Source organism: Semicossyphus pulcher, unplaced genomic scaffold, assembly GCF_022749685.1.
Source record: "Semicossyphus pulcher isolate SPU_LCO1_2020_fin unplaced genomic scaffold, fSemPul1.0.p SCAF_2, whole genome shotgun sequence".
Classification (NCBI taxonomy): Eukaryota; Metazoa; Chordata; class Actinopteri; order Labriformes; family Labridae; genus Semicossyphus; species Semicossyphus pulcher.
The window spans coordinates 8,624,374-8,648,912 of NW_027211693.1; the positions used below are offsets into that span (position 1 = coordinate 8,624,374).

The following is a 24,539-nucleotide window of genomic DNA, read 5'->3' on the forward strand; positions in this document are numbered from 1 at the left end:
CTGTTGACAAATCCGGCTCCTGCAGCCGATCTGTTCCAGATTAGCAGAGTGGAGGAGGAACGGTGAGAGGAGACGTAACTAAAACAATCACTACATTCATTGAAGTTTCAATATCTGTGAGCGTCTGCTTTAGGCCAACACAACAAGCTGTTCTGCTGTTAATACGCCGCATGCTGGACCTCCATTTTTTTGGTAATTTAAGTGTGTGCAAGATGGTCCTTCAACTGGCTTCAATTTTGTACAATGAGAGTAGATAGAGACACGTCGTCCATCTTTATACATAAATTGGTGCTAATTAGAGATAAACACAAAACGCCAATGGGACATAAGTTTAGAATGTATTTCCATATAAACCAAGACAACATGTTAAGTTAAAGGATTACTAAAGTTATAAACCTTTAATTCATCCCGAGGAGGGGCACAAATCTGTTTCAAAACTTGAAATCCAACCAATGAGTCATTTTCAGTAAAGCTAGGCTAGCTGTTCCCCCTTGCTTCCAGTCTTTATGCTAAACTAGGCTAATTGCTTCTTAGCCTCAGCTTCATAATTTACACTAATAAAATATGTAAATCTCTGTAATTTCTTATTTAATTTCAAACAATTTATTTAATTTTCCCTACAAATACTTTCAGCCTTTTTCACTTCACTAGCCACCATTACTTGTCAGCTTCCATGTTGTTGTTCAAATCTCTGACCCCCTTATAGCCTGGTGTGTGTGTTTGTGTATGCGTGTGTGAAACAAATCGACGCCCTCAAAGGCATGCGCTGTGTCCGGCCACGTCATTCTGCTCGTAAAAGAAAACCCACATCCCGCGGCATGCCTCCACCTCCTACAACATGCAGTAACAGGATTACTAGAACGTTTACCTTGTCATCATAGGATTTGGGATACCTTGTGAGCGCTCACTATGATAACCATTATTACCAATTTCCATACTGAAAACAAAATATTGTATACAAAAAAAGGATGAAAATGTAATGTGAGAGACATGGCATGCTGAATTTAAGAGTAAAAAGTCTTTCTTTTACAGTAGTCAAACTATTCAAGAATGTATTTAGATAGATGTTTTTATGTATAAACCATAGTGTTTTATTTACACTGTGAGTTACAAAAACAGGTGGATTTGTAAGGTAATGATTGCAAGAGCCCTTCATGAAAGGTAAGGGGCACTTTTCAAAGGTAGCACACGACAAGAAGCCACACCATCCACCCATAAGAGCAATTCCAAGCTTAAAAACGTAAACCAGCACCAAGAATTAGTAAACAGTTCTATGTACAGGATCCAGAGAAAAGCACAGAGTGAGAGAAGTTGAAAAGGAGAGGCAGGTGGGTAAAAATGTCTTACGTTTTCATGGGAATTGTCTCAATGCTATAATGATAAACAAAAGAAAAACAACATAAAGATGTTATTGAAATGTCAGCGATGGAAATGCACCAGTAAGTTGCCTGCACAGATCACATGGCGAGAGACACCACCGATCGAGACACTGTGTTTGTGTGAAGCCGTGATTAATAAAGTTTGTGTGAGCAAAAGGTCCATGAAGAAGAAATATAAATTGACAAACGTGTCAATGTTTCTTTGTAAAGTGCCAAGTGCTTGACAGAGAGGAATGACACAAAAAATTAAAGATATGGAAGATGGAAATAGTAGAAATGGTTATCACAAAGTAAAATGCCAAGTCCCAGAAACAGAGGAACTACGAGGAAGAGAAAAGGGAGGAGACAATAAATCAACAATAAACCAGCAGAGCAAAGAACCTCGACGAAAGATACATCGAATCTACAACAAAAACTATAATGATAAACAAGTCAAATATTTTCAGATTATATTTAAATCTTTAAGTGAAATAGCAAAATACAAACTGAAAATTGAAATTCAGCCTTTTAATTAGCAGCTTAGCAAGATATAACTTTTAGAAGAAGAAGCAGAAGAGAAAGAAGGATGTCCTGCAACCATTGACAGCATAACATTCGGGTATTATATCTCATTCTTTGAAGTATAAACTATGAAATACATGTATATGAATATGTATACATAAAGTTGTAAAGAAGTTGTCAAATTACTCACTCATCGTAAACATCCTCTGTGTCCATCCTGCGATAGAACTTCGCTAGTTTCACGGCCAGGATGATGCTGGGGAGCAGGAAAAGAGTGCTGCAGCCCAGGCCCATCCAGAACGTGTTCTGTGGAACAAGAACAGGCAGTTAGAGATTAAATTATTAATCGATAAATCTATTAATGAATGGACAGAATTCTAAAAGTCCCTTTTACAGCTAATGTGTGAAACAGACTCATTCCAGGTTATTTTCTTTGTCTTTTGTGATGGTGGTTTCGGACCAGGGTTTCAAGTTAGTTTTATTGTAGGATGTTTTGTATCCTGTACTGTTTTATTGTTGTTGAGTCTGTTTTGTGTTCTGTCTTTTGTGTATTTGTTGTTGATTTTATGTATTTTAAAGTCTATCTAATTGCCCACCCATTGCAAATTAGCTAAGACTATAAATGCTGTAGTGTGTGGCATCGGTTTACTTGCTTCATACTTACCCTATACAGTACAAATAAACATTAAAGTGATAATCTCGAAGATTTTCATTTAAATAAATGTCTGTTAAGTCACTATCTATCTAGTATCTATCTGTATAGTATGTCTATACAGTATATTGTGCATTTTTACATTTTAAAGATTTAAAAAAGACATAAAATCCCATCAGAACAATTTGTGCTGTGACTTTAAATCTATCATGTAAAACATTTGTGACAAACAGAGGTGACATGTACTGAGTAATGAATAATGTCGATTTGAAAAGCTTCTTTGCAAGCTAGGATATATAATAGATTTATGACCCAAATGAATAACAGTTAATCTGTTGTGACATACCGAACCCTTGTGAGCTAAACCAACGTAGCCTTTTAAAATTAAATTATTCTACTGTTTAAATTGGGTTTGTTTCACCGTATCCTTGGTGTAATTACCATGGAGTCGACCAAGAAACTGCAGGTAATGATTTCCACCGTGTCCACCATGTTGCTGAAGGGCTTGCATGGTGCAACCTCCATGGCCAACTACAAAGAGCAAGATAAAAACAATGCACGTCTACACACAACAGATTCAGGAATACAAACTGTGTATCAACATTAACTCTGTTGTATTATTCTGTATGTTAACCATGCTACTGGTGTCACAGAATATTGCACGACACATGCCTGTAATTTAAATGCTCTTCAAACGCAACAAAAACATTACGATGAAATAAAAATGTTCTTCAGCTTCAGGCTTCAAACATCCTGTTTTTTACTCTGTTTTGAATTCCTTAAGTTAACTGCAGCACAAACCAATGAGCCACAAAGCAAATTCCTTACACTTATAGAAGTTGTTACAGTTATATTTCTCTATATTTACTCCAAAACTCTTATGTAACATGCAAAGGTATTCTTGCCAGCTCTGTCTAAAGCAGCAGAGTTTGGGTTTGTCTAACAAGTAGAACTGCAGCAAACGTGAGAGCTGAGAACCACAAAGGCTTCAACAAGTTAACAAATGAACACACAAACACTTACAGATGTTTTGACCCATTCTATGTATTGATGGAAGTAGCCAACTATGGTCGCTGTGTATTTTCCTGTTTCCTGGGGAAGATTCAGATTCAGAGATAATGTAAGTTACAGATCATTTACAAGCAGAGAATATAAACAAATCAAGAGACCCTTCGGTTACCTCGTTGATTAAACGTGTAGCATTGTGGGAGATGAGGTACTGTGCAGCTTCAATGGCATCAATAACTGCTAAAACTTTGTTCTGTAGAGGGGAAATAAAATATTTTGATTAGCCTAAATCCTCTGATCCTATCGGCTATAGTCTGACGTCGATATAGCCTCTGGGGACAACAGTGAACATGTCGGGTGTGTCCGGTTTAGCCAGCGGTTAGCAATAAACGAACTTTCTGCAGATGTCTGTTTATAGAGATTAATAAGATTGTCAGATGACCACTGATGGGAGCCGGGATGTCATTTATTTCCGCCTGCTTTTGCTCTCCACACAGACGTTTTTTCTGCATCGCAGCAGGCTGCAGATATGTAATTGGTCGATATTACTCGGACTACAAGCGTAGTACAAACGGACCAGAAACCAGAACCATGTCCCTGCTTACAGATTCTAATTTCTATGTAGAATCTGTAAATAGAGATTAGCCTAAATCTAATCCTAGATTTAAGAATCAAATTTAAGTAAGGGTTTACTTACTGGCAGGTCTGAGGCAGTTCTCTCCAGGAACCGCATACTCTGGTTCAGCGCGCTCTTTAAAAGGGGAATTAAGAGCACAAATTAGCACCAGGAAGGTCAAAGGTCAGGAGATACAGTCAGGGGTCATTGTATAACCTGAAAACGTACGCCAGTGAAACACAAACAGAGACCAGGCAAGAACAGAAGCGATACTTGATGAACAATATTCTGCTGCCAGTACAAGCATGCTGAAGGACTTTGTTCCAAAATTAAATATCCAGATTGTTACGAAATTAAGACGGATTAAAAGTAACATTTATTTTCTTAAAGTGGATATTTTGTAATATTTTGGTACAAAACCCTTCATGTTCAACACCATTGAGCATATGAGCGTTATACAAATGTAAAATACAAGAACAAACACAATATACAGAAACATTTTCTTGGATAACTATACGTCATGAAATATCTCTCTAAATGTTCCAAATAATGGATGGGGACATTTAATACACAGGATGGACACATATCCGCTTACCCTCGCTCTAACATATTTCTTGAAGTTGAAAGTTGATAAAGCAAAACAAACATAAAGAACAAAAACAAAGAAAAGCTGTTGTAAAAGATGTGTTGAAGTGCATCACTGATTGTCTGAATTGCTCGTAGCTGTAAATCCTTGGCGTTATTCAAAAGACCGTCATTGCCTTTGACGGGACAAGAAAACTGAATATTTAATTTGTTTTTCACAGACATGACAAGTTGGATGACACATGCCTGAGGGTCAAAAACACTCTGCTTTTGATGATATTTTAATAAAATCCTGAAATAAACCTTCACTGTCAAAGATAATACCACTCTCTTAAACAGACATTAGCACAAGGATGACCCACCTACACTCATATTTAGCAGCTGTGGCATAGACTTACACTTCATACACTTCAGAACATTATAACTTTTACAATAATACAATATTTTTAGCTAACTGTTCCTTATTTAGCATAAAACAAAAAAAAACATATATAATTTAGAGTCATGTTTGGCCACCTGGCAAGTGTAAGTTAAGCATTTACTCTCTTTTAGCTCTGTTTTTGGTTTCCACCACACCCTGAGATAAATGTTACTCCTCATAGCTGCTAAATGCACCACTTCAAAATTGTCTGTCCTATGTGAGCTGTACTGCGGCTTAATAAGAGAAAGAAATAAACTTTAATCGGGCTGAGCAGAGCGCGGTGACTGAACCATGAGCTGAAAGATGCTAAAATGCTCTGTAGAGCCGAGGGGAATTTCAGAGTCGAGAGGTAATTAAGTGACCCCTTTCACTGAACAAAAAGCCATTTGATACCTCCTTAATAAAAAATATTGATTAGAGTAGCTTTAAGGTCTATTTTAATCTTTTATGCAGGAAAAATATGCTGGCACATAAACATGGACAATCATTGTGCTATATACAAAAGCATGTTTTGTACGAGTCACAATACAACCTAGGTCATTTCTGTCATATGTTTAGGTTTACCTCATCCTGTTTTTTCTTTCCCAAAGTGCCTATAGGCAGCCCCCTCAACAGTAGGGGAGGATGTACAGCATGTACTAGCGCTTGCAGCTAAAAGTAGCTCTGTGGCTGCATTGGACTCTGGTGTTTCAAGGATACTGTGGGTGAGAAAATTGCCTATGGCTTTTCTATGCTGGGTTTCTGTACAACTGCCAAACAAACATATAGCAGAAAAAAGGAAACTCTATGTATAATGCAACATTTAGCTTTACGGTGCATACAATTATCCAGATGTCATGTCAGTTCATGTTTGTGAGTTTTTGACAGGAAGAAGTCAAACACAGAAAGAAATGCAAAATTCATGAGTTGCATAAGTAGTACAAAGGAGATGTTTCCTTTAAGGAGACAAGACAGAAAATCTGACCAAAATCCAAGAGTTCAGCCGGGCGTGAATATTTGGACTGAAAACAGAGACACAAAGTCTGACATTACCATGGCCTGCTCCATGGGGATGATCTGTTGACGGTGGATCTGCCGCAGAGTCCCGATGTGGCCTTTCAGAGCCGTCTGCAGGCCGCTTCTGGGCTGAAACACACAAACAGGCAGAGAAACACACTCTCAGTGAAAAGCCATCTATCATGGAATAGAAGGATATTTGGGCCCATAAACTACAATGAAAGTCATGTCAGAGACTCCAAGCTATTTATTGTCAGCCAGCTGGCCAATAACAGTTGGTTGTTTCTCTTCTGTCCAACAGTTAAATGCCTCTTTTATCTTTTAAGAGTAATACAGTCAATAATGCTTGGATATATTTTTTGATGTCAAACTCTAGGTTTTTTTTTATCCTTTAAATTAAACTAACTTAAATCACTATCCGTTTGGAGATTCCAACGGTACTCGCCGTTTAGATGTGACTAAATGTGCTTGGTTTCCTAAAGCCCCCTGAAGGCATAACAAAGTAGTCAGACTGCTCTCCCAGACTGTCTGTATTTAGGCAGGGTTGCAATGTTTTGAACAATGACACAAGGAGCTTTGGAGACTTTGGACATCCAAATCCACCAAAGTGCTCTCATAGCATCCAAAATAATAAAGTACATCAAATGTTTTGCCTGTGAACTGAGGAAACAGTGAAACTGAACGGAGTAAATGTTTGTAAGTCAACAAGAAAGCAGGGAGTTCTCACCATGAGATCCGTCTGGGCCTCCAGCTCTCGGGCAAATGAGAGCAAGTCCACCACAGTGACTCCTTTATTGACCTGAAGGTAAGCAAGTATAAAAAAACATTCTATCAGTATTTATTTTGACAACAAAGTCCTCTAGTAATACAAACTGTAATTTTTCAATGATTTTTATCCATCATTAGCTACATAATTAGGAAGTTGTTTATTTTTGTCCATTGCTTTTGTTATTACAAATTTGAAAAATCAATTATGCAGCATTTCCTACGGTATTTTCTTTCTGAGGAAACTTTCTGCAAAGCTGCTCAGTAGATAGAGCTCACTTAATTGATGGCCAAGATAAATTGAGTCTTGTCAGCTGCAGATTGCATCTTATTGATTCAAATAAATGAAGTTGGGAACCAGCATAATTGGTGCTTTTGTGATGGTGACTATTGTGTTTGTACCAGAAAGACTCATTTTAGTTTTCATCTAAAAATGTACAAAAATATGCAGAGATCTGAGCAGGAAACATCTGTTGGACATGTAAACTCTTATCCTGACTATTGGAGAGTGTGTGTATCTGGACAGGTGGTGGTACACTTGAATGGAGTCCTCCAAGCTTTTTTCGTCTCTCAGGATATAAATCTAAGTGAACGTGACAGGTAGTGTTGAAGAAGACAGGGGAATGCCAAGTCCCGGCTTGTTTCTGCACACTCTTTGCCTTGACAGGAATCCTTTTGGATAATCAAGCTTCAGTGTTCCTGAACAGAACCCAGTGTACTGTGTCATGTCGCAGCTGATATTAGGTAACACACTGCCTGCTGTATGTTAACTGACAGCCAGAGAGGAGGCTATTTCTGGGACCATACCATTAAAGCAGAACTGTAATACAATAATATTAGTAAATGTATAGAACAATCTTTTAGCAATATTTACATTAGTCTGTCGTGGATGCAGTGGTATTTATGATGTCATATGTCCCCCTATTGCAGTCTAGCTAAATCAGTTCAACATACAACAAAGGATTAATGGAAAATGATCATAATTATTTACTATGTGAATGTAATTGTTTGTCCTTATGTTTTGTGTCTTTTCTGGTTTAAAATTGTGTGTGACTGATCTTTCCTCCCCATTTAAGTACATTTGCAGTGTGTTCTGTTTGTGTCTGTCCTGTCTTATAATTATGGGTCTGCTCATGCAAGTGTGTCAGCGCAAAACTGTTTGTTTCTGTATGCATCTAAGGATGTGTGTGTCACCTCTTCCAGGTAGTCTGCATAGTTGATTTCTGACAGCCCCACTTCAGAGAAATCCAGGAGGTTCTGCTTCCCCTCCGCCTCTAACAGGATGATTCCCCTGAGGTCGATCCTAACGCTGTCCAGCTGTCCAACCACCTCTTTAGTAAACTGCAAACAATAAAAAGGCACAGAAATAGGTTTTTCATGGCCTGGAGAAGGCTGTAACCTTAAGCCTGAAGGTTACAGTGCATGTTTTATTATAAAAATTCTCATGAACATAAGGTAATCTTGGACCTTAACATCTCTACACCTACAAGCTTTCTGCCTCTAAATACCTGTTAGAAAGGCATAGAAAAGCTATCAATGACAGCTGTGTACAACCCAAAGGGTAATTACTGTAAGCATACAAAAACATTGTTAGCATAATGAAAGGCCAGCATGAATGCAAAACAAATGTTGGCACAAGGATAACCAAAGTGCTTAAATATGTGGTTTGGATGGAAGTACAGATTTAACACTAGAATAGTTTTTCTTGATGTTTTCTGTTTTGAAAGTTACTGTTTGTTTCTAATGTAAATTACAATCCCCATTCATTCATTTCTGCGCAACAGCCTGCCTTTCAGTATGTTTTATTACAAATTAGACAACCAAGCTCATATTTTCTGACAGCTAGTAATAAAAACAAGAAGGAAGAAAAATAATCCTTCCAAGAACACATAAGTAGAAGCTTAATTTTTACAATGACAGGTTTATGTGTCGATAACTATAATATTATTTGCAATATAGTTTATTAGGATTTTTTGTTTATCTGTTCTAAAAGCCATAGGCCTAATTATAGAGAGACATATGTTGGCAAATATAAATGTAGAAAAGAATGCCTTGAATAGTAATATGCAATTTCGCCACCAAAAAAGAAAATGTATTCTTTTTTGTGGCACTTTAATGAGAACACAACAAAAATGTTGGCAATAAAGTTGTTTGTCTCAAAAAAATACGGACACTGTATGCCTCAGACTTCTTCCCGCTTATAGTTGGCTTGATCAAAAAGGCATAAGACCGCCACCGACAGACAGCGTAAAATCGATGTGAATAAAAAGCAGTTAACAAAAAGAATCGCACTGAATTCAATCGCAGTATTTGGAAGCATGAAACATATACAGACACACCAATACCTAATGTACATCATCTCTTTAAAAACACCTTTTACTCTCGAAAGTATTTGCTTTTACCTGTTCTGGCTTTAGCAGATATGTTTAGGAAGTGTCATGCCAGCGAAGAATCTGATTGGACAAATTCTGACCAATGAACTCTCCGCTGTCAAGATCAACCAATTACTGCATGACGCTACAACGTAAACGCTCGTGCACTTACCGTAATTTCAAAGACATGTTCACTACGTTCAGCGTGTGTGGTGAGTTAATTAGCGGAAGATTTATTTACTTAATGTCAATATAATATGAATTTAACTTTGAGTCATATTTTGACAGCCATGCGAAACATCATAACAAAACGCAAACTTGAACATAAAACACGTATTTGCTGAAAACTACTATTTAATCTGCTCCTATCACTAGCTAACGTTATTTCAGCGGCTAACGTTACAGCGTCAGAATGGGCGTTGATAGGCAGCAGATAATAAGAAAGCTCTGTTAGCTGAAAGACGTTACCTTCAGCCGTAAGCTAAAACAGCTCGAAAATGTTGGCTTGTTAGGTAGGGACTGATGTTAGCCGCTAATGTAAGCAATGTTGCACATGTTGTAATGGGGATAACTAGCTAAACTTCTGAGGGGTAGTGTCAGTTAGTAAAGAGTTTTCATGCCACTACTCTAGGAATTTGCAACAATTCATTAATCGTGGACGTTTTTTAAATGTAGTCTTACAACTCAAGTACAACTCAAATCTATACAGAGTATAATAAACCTAACAAGGTATTGTCTATTTAGGTAATGTGTTCAAGACCGACCTGTCCCAAAGATAAATGGGTACTGTTTAATGATTTGAACCCCTAAGCAGAAATACATCACAAATCAGCCAAGGTGGTACAGGGTACTCCTTGTTACTATATAAAGGATCTACCATAAAATATTGGAAGTTTCTGAATTGCTGGTAAGTATTGTTGTTAACATTATATGATGTATTTTCCATAAAGACTGAAGGCTATAATATAAAGCTAGTTTGGTCTGATCAAGATTTTATAATAATAACCTGACAGAGAAACATATTTCACCTTTCAAATGAAAAGCATGTTGTGTGACTCAGGCTAAAAAGAAGGGGTTGTAATAACTTTTAATAGCATAGCAAAGTATTCACAATTTACGAATATTCAGAAAGCCCACAAAACACTTTGTTTTAACATAGCCTCATGTTATAATTATTATTTTTTGTTTTTTTTTGTTACTAGCAGCTTAGATAGGTGATTAAATAAGAGAGGCTAAGTTGCTTTTGCTTAAATTCTGTTAGGTGTGGGTTGACACCTTTGGAAACCTAAAACATGTGCAGGCATTTTATTAAGACAAATGACCAGTGCGCAGGAACAGACGTAGCATGGGCCGTATCAGCTGTTGGCTGAAACAAGCCAAGAAGCTCTTGCCAGCTGGCAGCAGAGTACTGACAGTCTTAGGCAGGCGGACAAGGCTGGCTCAGCGTCAAAAAGAAATGGAAACTTACATCAATGTATTGTCTCTGGCATACACCTAGGTTATAGCTGAGGCATGTAAAAGCTAAATGCTGTCGGCACACACACTTTGATTTGAAAGTAAAAAAAATAATTAGGTAATGCAAATGAAATGCTGCAGCCAAGGATTGAGATTTCTGGTTACACTTGAACTTATAGAGCTATATCTCCAAATTGAATAGTACTTTCATTATATCCCTAGTTTTAGTAGTATGCAATACAGTGCATTGGTTTAACTGGCCATAGTCAAATTTTTGTTGTTATTGTTATTTCAACCTGTCTGTACCCAATATCATATTAGGCTATATTTTAGGCTTTTAAATTAATTTGTGATGTGTCTTTTCTTTTAAATTGGATTTATATTGTTTCATAGTGAAAACTTTGGTACGTCTCTATTGTTGGCTTAAGGAATACATCAATACCAATACAATTGCAGAGAGCTACCAATGAGTGTACTGACCAGTGTTGTGTTGAGGAAAGTGGAGATGTTGAAGAGTTTGTCCAATCGCATGGCTGAGTAGATGCCTTTGTTCTCTTTGCAAGTACTAAGAAAGACACACACACATACAAACACATACACAAAGGTAACAGAAAAAGGACGAGAGAGGGAATGTGTCAAATTAAAAGTTTCAGAGTAAAAATATTTGCTGCCACCAAGTGAAATTGACTGGAAGTACATGACACACTGACACTTTCCATGGCAGAAAACTGTGATAGTTCCCCAAAAGCCTGAAATATTTGCTAATTTGTCAGGATAAATGTTCTATTATAACACTTAAGCAGCTACACGCCATATAGACTAACATAATATACACAGAGCACTGCTTGCTTTTTAATGGGCCAAGACTTGTTGAAGCAGAGCTGTTCTATTTGGAAATATAATGACTGTGGGTCTGCCTTCTCAGATACTGAGGATATGCAGCTTCCCACTGGAGAGAGATGATGAAAGCTGATGTAACCCCTGAGAAAGAGGCTGGAGAAAAGCAGCAGGGATACTGTTGAAAAATGATGCTAATTAGCTACTCAAGGTTAATAGCAACTCTCTCTCATTTGCATCCCCATGAATGAAAATAAAATATTCAGTTGCGTGGTTGATGTTTGACCCCAACGCCTGCACTAAAACAAAAATTAAGCAAAATGTGACAAAAATGTTTAATGCAGTAATTCTGCAGACTGTAATTGAATAAATTGCTTGTCATGCTGCAAAATATTTTCAGTTTTGTAGGCGAATGTACAAATTAAATATAGAGAAGAAAGATGAGGAAGGTGGCAGACATCACACCACCACCTAAATACATAAAAATGAGTTTGCTTTGCCTGTATAAGCTCTCTGCTGTCAGCTCCAGGTCGGAGTCGTTGTATATGTATCCGGGGATGAAATTCTTCCACTCTGGGTTAACCAGGTATTGGGTGTCCACAACCTGGCAAATCACAGAGCCAGAAAGAGGATGTGTGATCAGTAATTCTCATTGAAAGAAAAAAGGAATAATCATTAAAATCAACAATTCTCCAATTCTTCTGAGCAGAGTTTTAAGACTAGGGTAATTCACAGCCGACCCACAGACCCAAGCAAAGCAGACTTCATGCTCAGTTTTCTGTGTGTGTTTGTGTGTTCTCATATTTTTTAAAACTAAATTGGAGAGGAAATGCAATTCATATATTATCTAAAAGGTTAATTAATTAACATTAATGATGGAATAAATTAGTAACTAATATTTTACTGATTCCACTTAAAAGTCTGTTGCTCTGTTTATGGAAAAGAGGCCATGTTGCTCCACTTATCTATTTTTGTGAACTGAGATAGCAAGAAAGCTTAGAGGAACACAACAAGTTGTTAAATTTATTGTTCAGTCGTAAAATGCAACAAGTTGATTCTCTCTTTCATTCAGTGGACTGATACCTCATAAATCAAGTAAAATGGGAGATTTTTTTCAAAATGTTTTATCTGATTGTCTATTTTTTATGTTTGGCAAAATTGGATTTTCTCCGTCATGGCTGGCTTAACTGCTGCAGGATTTAGAATTTATACAAACAACATCACATCACCCACAACTGGGAGCAACTACTATTCTCACAAACCCACCCAAGGGAAACTGACTTGATTTCTTCACTTAAAATCTCTGATGGAGATATTCATTTAGGGATTTAGATACATGGACACCTTACAGTCTGCAGCACTCTGTAAATCTAAAATCTATTAGCATATAAACAAAGGTGTATAAATGTATGTAATTTTTAAGGTGAGTTATCTGCTGTATCATTTCAGGGTGGACTCATGACTTGCCTTGAAGACTTCTTTGGTGTGAAACGGTTCACAAAAAAGTTTCTCCATGTTTCCTCCAGCCAGGAATATGATGGTCACCACTCCCATCAGCACCAAAGAGAAGAGGAAGCTAAATCCAACACCGCTGTGGACAAGGACAGACAGGTGAGGCCAGCTTAGTATGAGATAGAGGTGTAGCTGTACAGAAATGGATTGTCTCGAAGTTGCCTAAAATTTGTCACATTTAGCAGTGTCAGCTGAAAAATAAGTCAGAGGAGGAATAGGGAATTTAAGGGAGTTATAGTGTTTAGCTTGGGTCTGTGTCAGTATCTCAAATAAGACATAACAAGTGAAAGATCAGGAGATTTAAAACACATTGAGAGAAATGCTTGATAAAATAGTTTGAGGTAAAAAAAACAAACAAAAAAAAGGTTTGTATGACTGATGATGAAAATGATACTTTCTCATCATTTGGAAAACTTCTTTTGTGTACACAATTTCACATTTTGTTAGTTATTCCTCAGGTTCTGAATGTTGTGCCAGTGATATGTGATGGTATATTTTTGGGCAGAATATAACATGTAATTTCTTTGCATGAGCTTACATACTACAAAAGTACCTCTCGGACAACTTTCTTTGGAGCGTTACATGATTACAATTATAGTACTGTATAATTTCCAATAAATAACAGGCAGCGGGGTCAGCTATAATAGAAGTAGTTATTCTTGTTCTGATACAGTAGGTGGACATCTATTGCTTGAACAAGTAGTTCTAAAATTGCCAATAGGCGGTTGACGGTTGACACGGTTTAAAACCTTTTTTTTGCGACACCGTCTTCTGTTGTTAATCTTGAATCTGACAGAGAGTGTCATGTGGACATTTGACTTACGCCATAAGCATCGTTCCTCCCGTGTTGGAGATACATCCTCGTGTTGTAGGTGAGGCGTGCTTGTCGTATCCCAGGGTGCCACACAGCAGGCCCAGGTAGTTGAAGGCTAGGACCAGCACCACCATGCAGCAAAGAGCAATGCAGCCGATCCACCTGTAAACAGCAGGCAAAGCTGAACATGGCACTGCTTATTTTTACAGTAGGTTGTGGAAAGTTTTTTTGTGATGCCAGACAGCATGAAGCTGAATGTCAAGCATCAAGACGGACCAACATTACAGTAGTTACATTTCATTTTACACTTTAAATTATGTCAGGAAGTTAGTGTACCTGTAGAAGTCCATTTGGTCAATTTCAGGGTACTGGTCCTCTATCTTGGCATGGGCGTGGTTAATGAAGATAGTGAAGTTGGACAGGCAACTGTGCAAAGGGAATACCTTTGAAAAGCTACTGATGTTGCTGCCAATGCCGTCCACCAAACCCTTTACATCTGAGAGACAGATCAATCAATTAATCCTTCAGTTTCAATAAACAGCCTGTGTAAAGAAAATAAATTACAGTTGCACCAGAGGGCAATAACAGAAATACCTTCCACTGATTCATTAAATTAATTAGTATAGCAAAGTAAAAGACTGAGCAGGGATTGTACGTTTAATGTAGTGGAATTACAAGTGTTTGCCTCCAGTAGTGTGAAATGTTACTTACTCTCTACAACACTTCTAGTCTGTTCGATTACCATATGTGGCGTGTCGTTCAATGAGGCATAACCCTGTGAGAGGAAATGGGCAAAATGTTAGAACATGCAGTTCCTTGGTCCTATTTTTTGTGTGGGAGTTTAATTATATTTTATTAAAATGGCAATGCAAAGGATTGCTGTAAAAATGCTGACGACAGGAAAATAGATTGTGTGACATTAAATAACTCCTAGAGATTCATTAGCAATGCAAACAAAGTAACAAAAAAAATCCATAAATTTATGTTCGTGGCTCACCCTCTGGACGATAGCACTGAGGTCCGTTCTCATTACATCGTTCACCTTTTCCAGCTGAGTGTTCACTTTGGGTAGCTACAATGAAAACGGACAATAACACATTGATATAAATGTCGTATATGCACAAATATGTGTGTGTATGTCTGTCCCTCTCTGAAAATCCAGTCATTAAAAAAACACAATGTATTACAACACCATTTCTAATTGATGCAATTTTAATTTAGCTGAAAGGAGCTGCATGACCTTATATAAAGAGGGTATCTCCTCATTGGGTGAAAGTTTGATTTGAATAGAAATCATAAGCATATATCATTATTATCCCTGATTTTAACCATGGTTACAAATGGATAGTTGCCAAATCTTAACTCTTAACCCCAATCTTAACATAAACCTTAGTTGTTTTGTTTTCTAAAACACAAACCAAAAAGACTAAAACAACAAACTCAACTTTCACAGAGTACTGTACTTGTAAAGGAAAAATATTTAATTGTTACTTTTCTCCATTGCATTTAATCAGCTTATCAGATTGTGTCACATTCAGTTTGTACCCGTGTGAAGTTGGCACTGATCTGCAGCTGGGATAGAGACTGGCGGATGTTACGGCAAAGCTGGGCGGAGGTGGCGTCTGACTCCTCGTCATGACAGCCCGGATCGTTGAGGGTGCGGTTGATACTGGTTCGGACCAGGCTCAGGTTGAAGTTAAGTTTGCCTGTACCTTCCTTGAGGACCTCCAGACCCACACTAACGTTCTCCAGGGCCTCCTTCGTTTCTCGCATGGCTGAAGTAAAAGAGACCAAACATGAGATTGAAAGTCAGTTGGGTTACTGTTGTGAGGGGAACATAATTTCACATAAAAAGTGAGAAGTTGAACAACAGTAAGACTATTCCCATTGTTTCCATTTCAAAGGTAGATTTAAAATCCCTCCAATAAGTCCAGCTGAAGGGGTTTAACCTACTTAGCTACACTGAAAACAGATACACTTTTCTCATCAGCTATATTTTGAGATACAATTTTTAAAAGAATGAGCCCCAGATTTTATGGCTTGACTGCAAAATGAATATTTTAAATCTTGTAGTTTTGTTCTGGGAAATTCAGTTAAAATATTGTAACAGGAAGTTTATAAATGCAAACTTATTGAAAGCAGCAGATGAACGTGTTGTCAGCTCTGAAGCTAACGTTTCTGGGATATATAAAAATTTCAAATAACTTTACCAGTCAAACAGATTTAGTAACTAGTAAAGCCATTATTATTGATCCGTTACCTAGCGGCCCTGGAGGTTCAACTCAACCAAGTAGACAAAGTGGCCTTTGATATCACCATACAAAGCACACAGACTCACACAGTCTCTATAATATCGTCTCATGTCACACAAAAGAACAGACTCATACAGGCAACAAAGTGCGCGCTCATTTTAAGGACTAGGCCTGAGCCGAGTGTATCATTCTATTGACTGCCAAAACAGCGATGCTTCCAGCTAACATTAAAAATACAAGTAAGGTATGAACAGCGTGAATCTGTTAGCTTTGCCTATTAAAAATTGTTGTTGTTACAAACTAACCAGCAACTGAATGCAACACAACAGCCAGTGTTCATAGAGAAGCCTGCAGCACACTTCTAAAATTAAACAGGATAAAGAATTCAAAAACACTTGCATCCTTAAACAATTGTATAAAAGATGCAAGAGAGGAGGAGAGGAAACGGTGAATTTACTATCACACAGCTAAATGCTTCACAGCACTGCAGGGAGTTAACACACATAGATGCTGTATCCTAAATGCATAAAAACATATCCACTTTTACTTATGCCTTAAAAAATGCAGTGTATTTTTTTATTATGAAACCTGCTCTGAAGAATTCGTAACAGATACTAAGATCCTCTGACTGCTCGGCTCAGGCCCAGTAGGACCACAACAGTAGACAAACGTTATTTACAGCTACTTCATCTTTGTTTTGGTTGTGCTGCAAGCATGTATATTCAATGTAGTCAAAACATCCATATACAGCTGCTTGTTGTTATACATAAAGTCATCTTGTAGTTAAATATTTAAAAGATAAACTTATTTGCATGGAAGTGCACATTAACTTCTGATAAAAACCCTAGAATAAAGTAATAGGACTGGTCACACAGCACATCACTCCTTGCTTATTTCACACTCGGGGAACACAACTGGAATAAAAAGGGAGAATTCCAGGTGCAGAGGCTTGAGAAGATCTGGTGATGTGCTTATCTTAAAACTGCACTCTGCAAAACATTTTATGGAAAGAGAATCACATCTGTTAAATTCCTAAAAGGAAGAACTCACAGATGAATTATTTTTGTCCATAAAAATAATGTAACTGGTGAAAGCACTAGCAGAATATATTCTGGGTGAAAACATTTTGGATCAATTGATCCAAAGAAAGTAAAAAGAACAAACATCTCACCTTAACTTTTGGGCCAAACCATGTCAGACTGATTTCTGCCTTGTTCACCAGAGTTTGACATTGCGTAGTGCAGTTTTAATATATTAATTGGTTCGTACATTAAGATGTAACTCAGGGATCAGATAGTGCCCAAGGAAAGTCACAAGGGAACAAATCACAAGAGCAACACTGGTGTCAAAGTTCACAAGGTCAGGGGACACAAAGGATTGTGGGTCACTGTTACCTTTGATGGCTCTCTCGATTTTCACTTTATAAGAAAACATGAAATACAGAGATTTATTATAATTTCTGAATGATTTAAGGTTGAAGGTTTTAATAACTCCCTGAGTCTTAATTAAATTACAAAAACTGTTATTGTATGTTATATTCAGAGCAAAATACGTCAACCTTAGTAAGTGATTTAATCTTCAATACAGTATTTATTCCCACTTGTTTTTAAATTTCATAATCTCATTCTCTAAATAACACTTGCAAGTAAGGCTGTCTCTTTATGACTTACATAATGTTTTCTGGTGCAGCTGATGCCTGCATTCAGAATATTGCTGCTAAGAATAACATGATCATATCGTAACTGAATAGGAAATTAAAAATAAGCTGATGTACCTCCAGCCATATTGAGCACTCTGTCCAAGGCAGGATGGACCTCCTTATCCAGCTGATCATGTATCCTTCCACCCAATAATGGACCTATATCTGTAGAGAACGCAGTATCAGATCAATATTGAAAAACAGAAACATAGACCACGTTCCTTTCTTTATTACATTTGTTCCTTAATACTACTTCTGCAGGTCTTTACTTTCAGAATAGAGCTGCCTGCAGTTCTATCGCACTTGAAAAGTAGGATGAAGACTCAAGGGATGTTCTATAACAGTTACTGCTGTAGCTGTCTAGACCTAGTTATGTCACAAATCTGTTGTAAAAACAAGTGCAGGAAAGGAGACACAGTAAACTGAGGTAATAGGCATGATATATGACCAAGAGCAAGAACTCAGTAAATCGTTTCTGTCCACATAATTCACGATCCGAGGCACAGAAGAGGTCTACTTACTATCTAGGTCATAGATGACTTTGTTCTTGGCTGTGGCGTATTGGGATATTAGGTAATCAATTTGCTGCAAACAGGAAACAGAGCAGAGCAGTCTTACAAATGGAAGCAGATAAAAATGAGTTACAGTCTCGTCAACAACAACAAGCACTCTGACGTATAGCACAGATTCAGTTTCATGTTATTCGTGAAATGAAATGGTGAAAATAAGCTATAAAAAAGGTCAATTTATGTTAACAAACAGAGCATTGTCAGTGGGTGTTTGTTTTCAAGACACTACCAATTTAACACAGACGAATACGATGTCAGTTGAACATTTCATGATTTAATAATTACGTATTTTAAATCAAATCTGTAGCTGTGCCACATGTGCAGAAAGTGAGAAAATAGTTTATTTTCCCACCTTGAAAGGATTACATAAATTAGGCATGACTAAAAACAGTAGCAGTCTTGACAGAGACAAAGCACACACACAGGTTTAGACATTTGGCTTCAACTAACACTTGAGATTGTAAGAACCTTTCTGAAAACTTTTCATGCTTTACTCAAGTTATTTAACCAGTTAAAATTTCCATGAGTAGTAGCTTTTCTTTAACACATTCCGCCAATCGCTGTCCAACTGATGGTCATGTTATGGAATTTAATTGGTTGAATTGTTGCAAGATAAAATTTTGTTTATATTGAAAGAAGATAATCGCAACAACATATGCAAGTTATAGAATTGTGTTGGAGCTATAGGACACTAAGCATAAATACATCTTCATAACCGTTTGTCTCACCATCGGCGTGTCGTTAGCGAAGGTGTGCAGGTCCCTCATGTTGCTGTTGACCAGCCGCCGTATGTTCTTCACCTGAGAGCTCAGGTTCTGGTTGGCAGCATATGCACACAGCACTCCGATCCTAAACAAAATGACAAACACAAACACTGTGACCTTTTCATCTCTGTTTGCCACCAGGTGACCATGCTGCTCCCTCATCAGTCAGCACAGTTTAGCGTAGAGGTGTGTTTTACTGTATAGGGTGATAACATGTCACCAACAGTAGGGGTCAGTGTGCACCACCACATTTACTTTGACAAACCTCTTTCCAAACTTCCTCTGAGTCCACCTGTAGAATGAGAATATCCTTGACAGCTAGCACAATTAAAGCTTGTGGGTACATCATAAGGCTGGAAACTTAACCTACGTGTTTTTCCAAAATCACATACTAGGCAATTTAACAAAATGACTGGAAACACAAATTATGATTACTATCATTATATTTTTACTGTTGTCATCCATTTGCTGGTTCTTTTTTTCTGCCCTTTTCTTTTATCATAACAATGTTTTGTTTCCCAAGCAACTGCAGGAAATGCAGGTGTATTTACAATAAGCTCCGAGGCCCAATCTGTATAATACGAGCTCCCTGGGTTGTAAACATATTCAAATTTAATGTGAAAACACAGAATTGCATAAAGCAGACCATTAACGTGAGCCTCTTGCATACTTCAAACAGACCTGAGCAGCTCGGTACAAGGCTTAATTAGCCTGAGTAACATCAAGGGAAAGACATCCCATAATATTAAGCTGTTTCCATGACTCACTCTCATCCCAGCTGAATTTACAGCTCCGCACCTCACAGTGAGTACTATGCATGTGAGAGCATGTTTATATGGTTGGGGTTCTCTTAAGTACAGATAGTAAACTTCAGTACGATGGTAAAGTATCAGATCTCTGACTGTGCATTTTTTCTAACGTGGTGAATCTCATTTCAGTGGAATAAGCAGCTTTATGAATGATGTAAGATGACTCGCAGAAAAGGAATAACAAAAAAGACCGACAGAGGCTACTGGGAAGGTTTGGATCAATGGAGATGAATCAGTGTGTTGTGACTCACTGTATAATAAGGCTGAGGTCGCTGTATGTGGGCCTGTGTATCTGTGCTTGTGTGAAGGCATGCACAGCTTGTGTGTATGAATGTGACTGCAGTGCATGCAAAGTGAGGTTGTGCCCCTTTCATCACTCTTTTTCGATGCAAGAAGAAGGCAGTGTGTGCGTGTGTGTGTGAGAGCCTAGTACAGATAGCGTGCTGTGAGCGTGGTGCAGATATTTTTTCACATTAGGGATTGTACAGTGTTTTTATACATTAAATGTGCAAAATATAAAAAAAACATCCCCTTTTCATGTAGTACACTGATAAAGTGGGACCAGATAAGAGTGTATTTACTCCCAGATTTACCTTGTAAATTGGTAGCAGCGTAAATCCACAGCATATTTAGGTAGAGTAGGGCCAATACAGTAATTATTCTGTCATAATTATTATTATTATTATTTATTTTTTTTTGCTTTTGCCTTTATTAGATAGGACAGCTGAAGAGAGGCATAAAACTTGGGGAGTAGAGAGTGGGGAATGACAGGCACCAAATGATCGGCAGACCGGGGAGTCGAACCTGGGATCAGTGCATCGAAGACTGTAGCCTTTGTACCTGGGGCGGCTGCTCTACCAACTGAGCTCAACCAGCACCTGCTGTCAATTATTTTATCAAATAATAATTCAATCCATTAAATAGAGAGAAAAGCCTATCTCAAATACAGAGATTTGATGTCACATCTATAAATTGTATCTCTTATCCAAGCAGTGTTTTCCAGCTGTCCAAGATATTTCATCTCCAGTTATAAAAGAAAAACAAAAATGTACCAGTCTGTATGTTTGTGTAGCTAGAACAAACAAATGTTTGGTATATGTGCTTTGTAAATAACTGTTTGTATTGAAAACCATCACAGGAGCAATGGATGAAGTCATGTAACCTAATTATAAAGAAAGTCCACCTTCAAAAGAGTGTTGAATATTGAACATATCAATAGTGTTTCTGACTTGTAGTTAATAGGCTTAAACATGCACGCTCTGGTGTAACCCTCAGAGTGCAAATATGATCACTGGCTGCCCTTTGGGAGAGAAATCTGTGTAGCATAGAGCTGCACTGTGTCTGTAGGAATTGCGATGATGTTTGCCATAAATAGTGAGCAGGCAAACAGAGTAAACGCTGTCATCGTATAAGTGGAGACTTAATGAGAAACTAGGCCAAACAACTAGGCTGGGACGCAGTGAAGTGGAGCCATCCGGAACCAGGAGAAGATTCAAAATGGCCACTTTCACAACAAAAGCCTTTTGTGAAACTAGTCTCTAGCTTTCTCTCTGTCTATCTCTCTCACTGTCTCACACCCACAAGCCCATACATATTTACATATTCCATTTTCCTCACACACCTTCCACTCTCTCGGTCTCTTGTTGTCAGTGTTTTATCACATAAGCCCATACTTTCTTATCCTGTTTCTCAGCCCTGTCTCATTTATCTCTCTGCTTTGACTCGTCTGTTTTCATTTACATGTCTTTCACTCCACCTCTTTCTTCTCAGCCTCTCTTGCTTAGACTTTTTATTGTCACTATTTCATCTCCTGGCTCATTCTTTATTCTCATTTTCGTACAGCACCCTTTCTCCCTATTCTCCTCTTCCTCTGTCTCCTCTTTTGCCCTCAGTTCCCTCTCTCCTTTCTCTCTCTCTATCCACCTCCCTCACTTTTCTTTGTCCCTTGCTCACTCCCTCTCCCTGCCGATGTCCAGCAAGGTCACTGGAATCCGCAGCCAAACAAAGACTCTTTGAGAAAAACGCCAAGCGCTTTCCAACGAGCTGTGTAGTACATGAGTGTGCACCTTACTTCAGCAGAAACAAGTTTAGTTTAGCTTGGTCGGAATTTAGATTTGTTATTGAAGAAGTGGTGAAATTAAATCAGGAAAAAAACAAAAACAAGAGAAAAGAAATATTTGTGCACTAATGCAACATGATCAAACAAACAACAAACCCGATGTAACAAGCACGGCATACCACAGCTGAATAACAGAAAATACACGAGCACTGCTGTCTGGGGGAATTTATGCAGGAAAACCTATTTTCTCACTGATGCTTACAACAGAAATCACGTCTGTCTTTGATTCACTCCCTGTGGCGTCACCTTCATTTCACCTTAAATCTTATGATGTCTTTTATAGCACATACAATAGGAAATATTTCAGCCCATTCAGTTGAATAGCTTTTTATAAGGAATGCCATAAACCTCAGTTGTACAAAAAGAGACGTAAATTCTGCATGACAGCAGCGTAGAGAAGATTAAAGTAAGGAGGGTGTGAAGTTCAGGGTAAAAATACATAAAATATAACTTTTCACTGACTAACATACTGACAAATTGACAAATTAAAGAGTTTTCTTCTCAAAATTCTCTCTTCTCTAAAGTTTGTACTGATATAAAAGTAGAGCTTTGAATATGACAAAACATTTAAATCCCTTTTGAATCACAACTCGTGTAAACATTAGAGCCTCAGTGATTGTTTGCTTGCCAACTATTTTATTTATCGTCAATTGTTTTAATATTGATTAATCCGTTGTGTTGTATGTATGTTTCCTTTACGCCTCTATAACACTAAACTGAACATCTTTGGGTTGTAGAGCAAGTGAGACATTTGAATTTGACATCATCTTCATCTTTGAAAAACACTGATCAACATTTTACAGACAGCATACAGCAGATCTATTAACTGTGAAAGTAACTGATCGATTAATCAACAATAAATATAATCATAAGGTGCAGCAATAGTATACACATACTTTTGTTTATATACAAGTAATTATAAGGTAGCGGTTGCTCTTTAAAATGCTATTTAAAAGTTAACTTTTGTAACACCCGATGAAGAACAGTGCTTTAATGCTGCATTAGCCACTCCTAGTGACCCGCTCTGTCAAACTGTGGCCAATAACAGCAAGGCTGTATGGCTGCTTGTTAATAATGTGTCTCTTATTGACCTCAGGGGACACATTCAAACACAGCAGGAGGAAGATTTACCTCAAGCCACTTTGTAAAAGGGCTTGGATTCGTGTTTGAACAAAAGCCAAATGACACATGAAACTCTCCCTCAAGGTGGAAACCCCACAACAGCAGATGAAGAGGAGCGTCAAACTAGTGCAGTGCCCCAGTATGTAGGCCACTACTGGGGGCTGGGTAGTGAGTTACATGGTCTGGTGGCTCCATAGCTTTTACAAACTCCAACAATGGCCTTCATTCAGTGTGTTTGTAGTCGTGCGGCTGGGACAGTCGCCTCTCAGCCCCTCCCTGCTTTCACACTGCTGGAACTGGACCTCTATTATCTGTCCTCGTAATAAGAAATGATAATAGTAGTCATGTAAAATAAATACTATTGCTAACAATAAAAACTGTAGCTGTTTCTAAATGGTTTGCAATGTTATTTGCAAACGGAGCTGCAAAATATCATCCTAAGCCATATTTACACTTTGGCTTCAGCCCTTTAAAAATGAAAATCTTTGCCTTTTCCATAATTTTGGTGCCAACCTGACCTCAGTGGCCTGTATTGCAGCTTGTTTTGTATTTGGGGCAAAGTAATGGCTGAGGACCAACGATACAAACACAATGGGGGTGAGACTAATATTGTTCTGACATAAACTGTTTCCTCTGTACATTAAATAATTGTGTTTCTCAGAGGTCAGTAAAAGGGTTTGCAACAGTGCATTACAAGTCCAGTCTGAGATCAGTGTTCTTTACCCTCATTATTTGTGATGTCCAACACTGAAGGCCCGGCAGCCTTCTTGAGGCCTTCCATTAATTTATAGGCCCATCAACTGCTATATTCAATTTAGCACCGTTATATTTAATTTAGCCAGTATTTTATTCAGTTGAGCCTCTGGTTATCTTGTTTGTATTCCATTTACTGGCTCTTTTCTCCTCAACTAAGCACGGTTATATCCCTTTTATTCACTGTTTTATTTGTCTTCTCAGAGCTTGCCAGGTCACAGTCTGAACCCGCTTCCCAGTGCAACGTTGTGTCCTATAAAGAATTCAGCCAGACACTGAAAAAGCTTTCTGACTCCAGGGCCTTCGCTCGCGGCATGACAACCCAGTTTAGACAGTGCTATTTTCTCTCTTTTTGTTTCCCTCATAATGACACTGTATAAGCTGCTGTCTGTTCCAGCTAAGGACTGGCTGCAGTAGTTTGATGGGAGACAACAGGCCATTAATTTTAAAGTAAACAGTCCAGGAAAGATATGAATGCTAAACTCTGAGCCAGACAGCCTGTAGGGCTCAGGGCTGTGCAGAAACAGCAACAGAAGGTT

The 24,539-nt window shown here is 38.0% G+C and overlaps 1 protein-coding gene across 1 annotated transcript in view; it reads right to left on the reverse strand.

The window, feature by feature from the left end:
* Positions 1 to 2,066: 2,066 nt before the first annotated feature.
* The window catches only part of prom1a (prominin 1a), a 41,418-nt gene continuing 18,945 nt past the window's right edge, over positions 2,067 to 24,539 (reverse strand). Inside the window, exons 4-23 of the mRNA XM_069670256.1 lie at positions 19,162 to 19,282; positions 18,386 to 18,449; positions 17,940 to 18,029; positions 15,459 to 15,688; positions 14,911 to 14,985; positions 14,625 to 14,688; positions 14,250 to 14,409; positions 13,923 to 14,075; positions 13,055 to 13,178; positions 12,088 to 12,191; positions 11,231 to 11,315; positions 8,118 to 8,264; positions 6,886 to 6,957; positions 6,195 to 6,287; positions 4,752 to 4,769; positions 4,238 to 4,291; positions 3,713 to 3,793; positions 3,556 to 3,624; positions 2,974 to 3,063; positions 2,067 to 2,186 (exon numbers count right to left, since the gene is read on the reverse strand). Coding sequence (XP_069526357.1) covers positions 2,067 to 2,186; positions 2,974 to 3,063; positions 3,556 to 3,624; positions 3,713 to 3,793; positions 4,238 to 4,291; positions 4,752 to 4,769; positions 6,195 to 6,287; positions 6,886 to 6,957; positions 8,118 to 8,264; positions 11,231 to 11,315; positions 12,088 to 12,191; positions 13,055 to 13,178; positions 13,923 to 14,075; positions 14,250 to 14,409; positions 14,625 to 14,688; positions 14,911 to 14,985; positions 15,459 to 15,688; positions 17,940 to 18,029; positions 18,386 to 18,449; positions 19,162 to 19,282 — 2,014 coding nt within the window. The remainder of the gene's footprint in view (positions 2,187 to 2,973; positions 3,064 to 3,555; positions 3,625 to 3,712; positions 3,794 to 4,237; positions 4,292 to 4,751; positions 4,770 to 6,194; positions 6,288 to 6,885; positions 6,958 to 8,117; positions 8,265 to 11,230; positions 11,316 to 12,087; positions 12,192 to 13,054; positions 13,179 to 13,922; positions 14,076 to 14,249; positions 14,410 to 14,624; positions 14,689 to 14,910; positions 14,986 to 15,458; positions 15,689 to 17,939; positions 18,030 to 18,385; positions 18,450 to 19,161; positions 19,283 to 24,539) is intronic.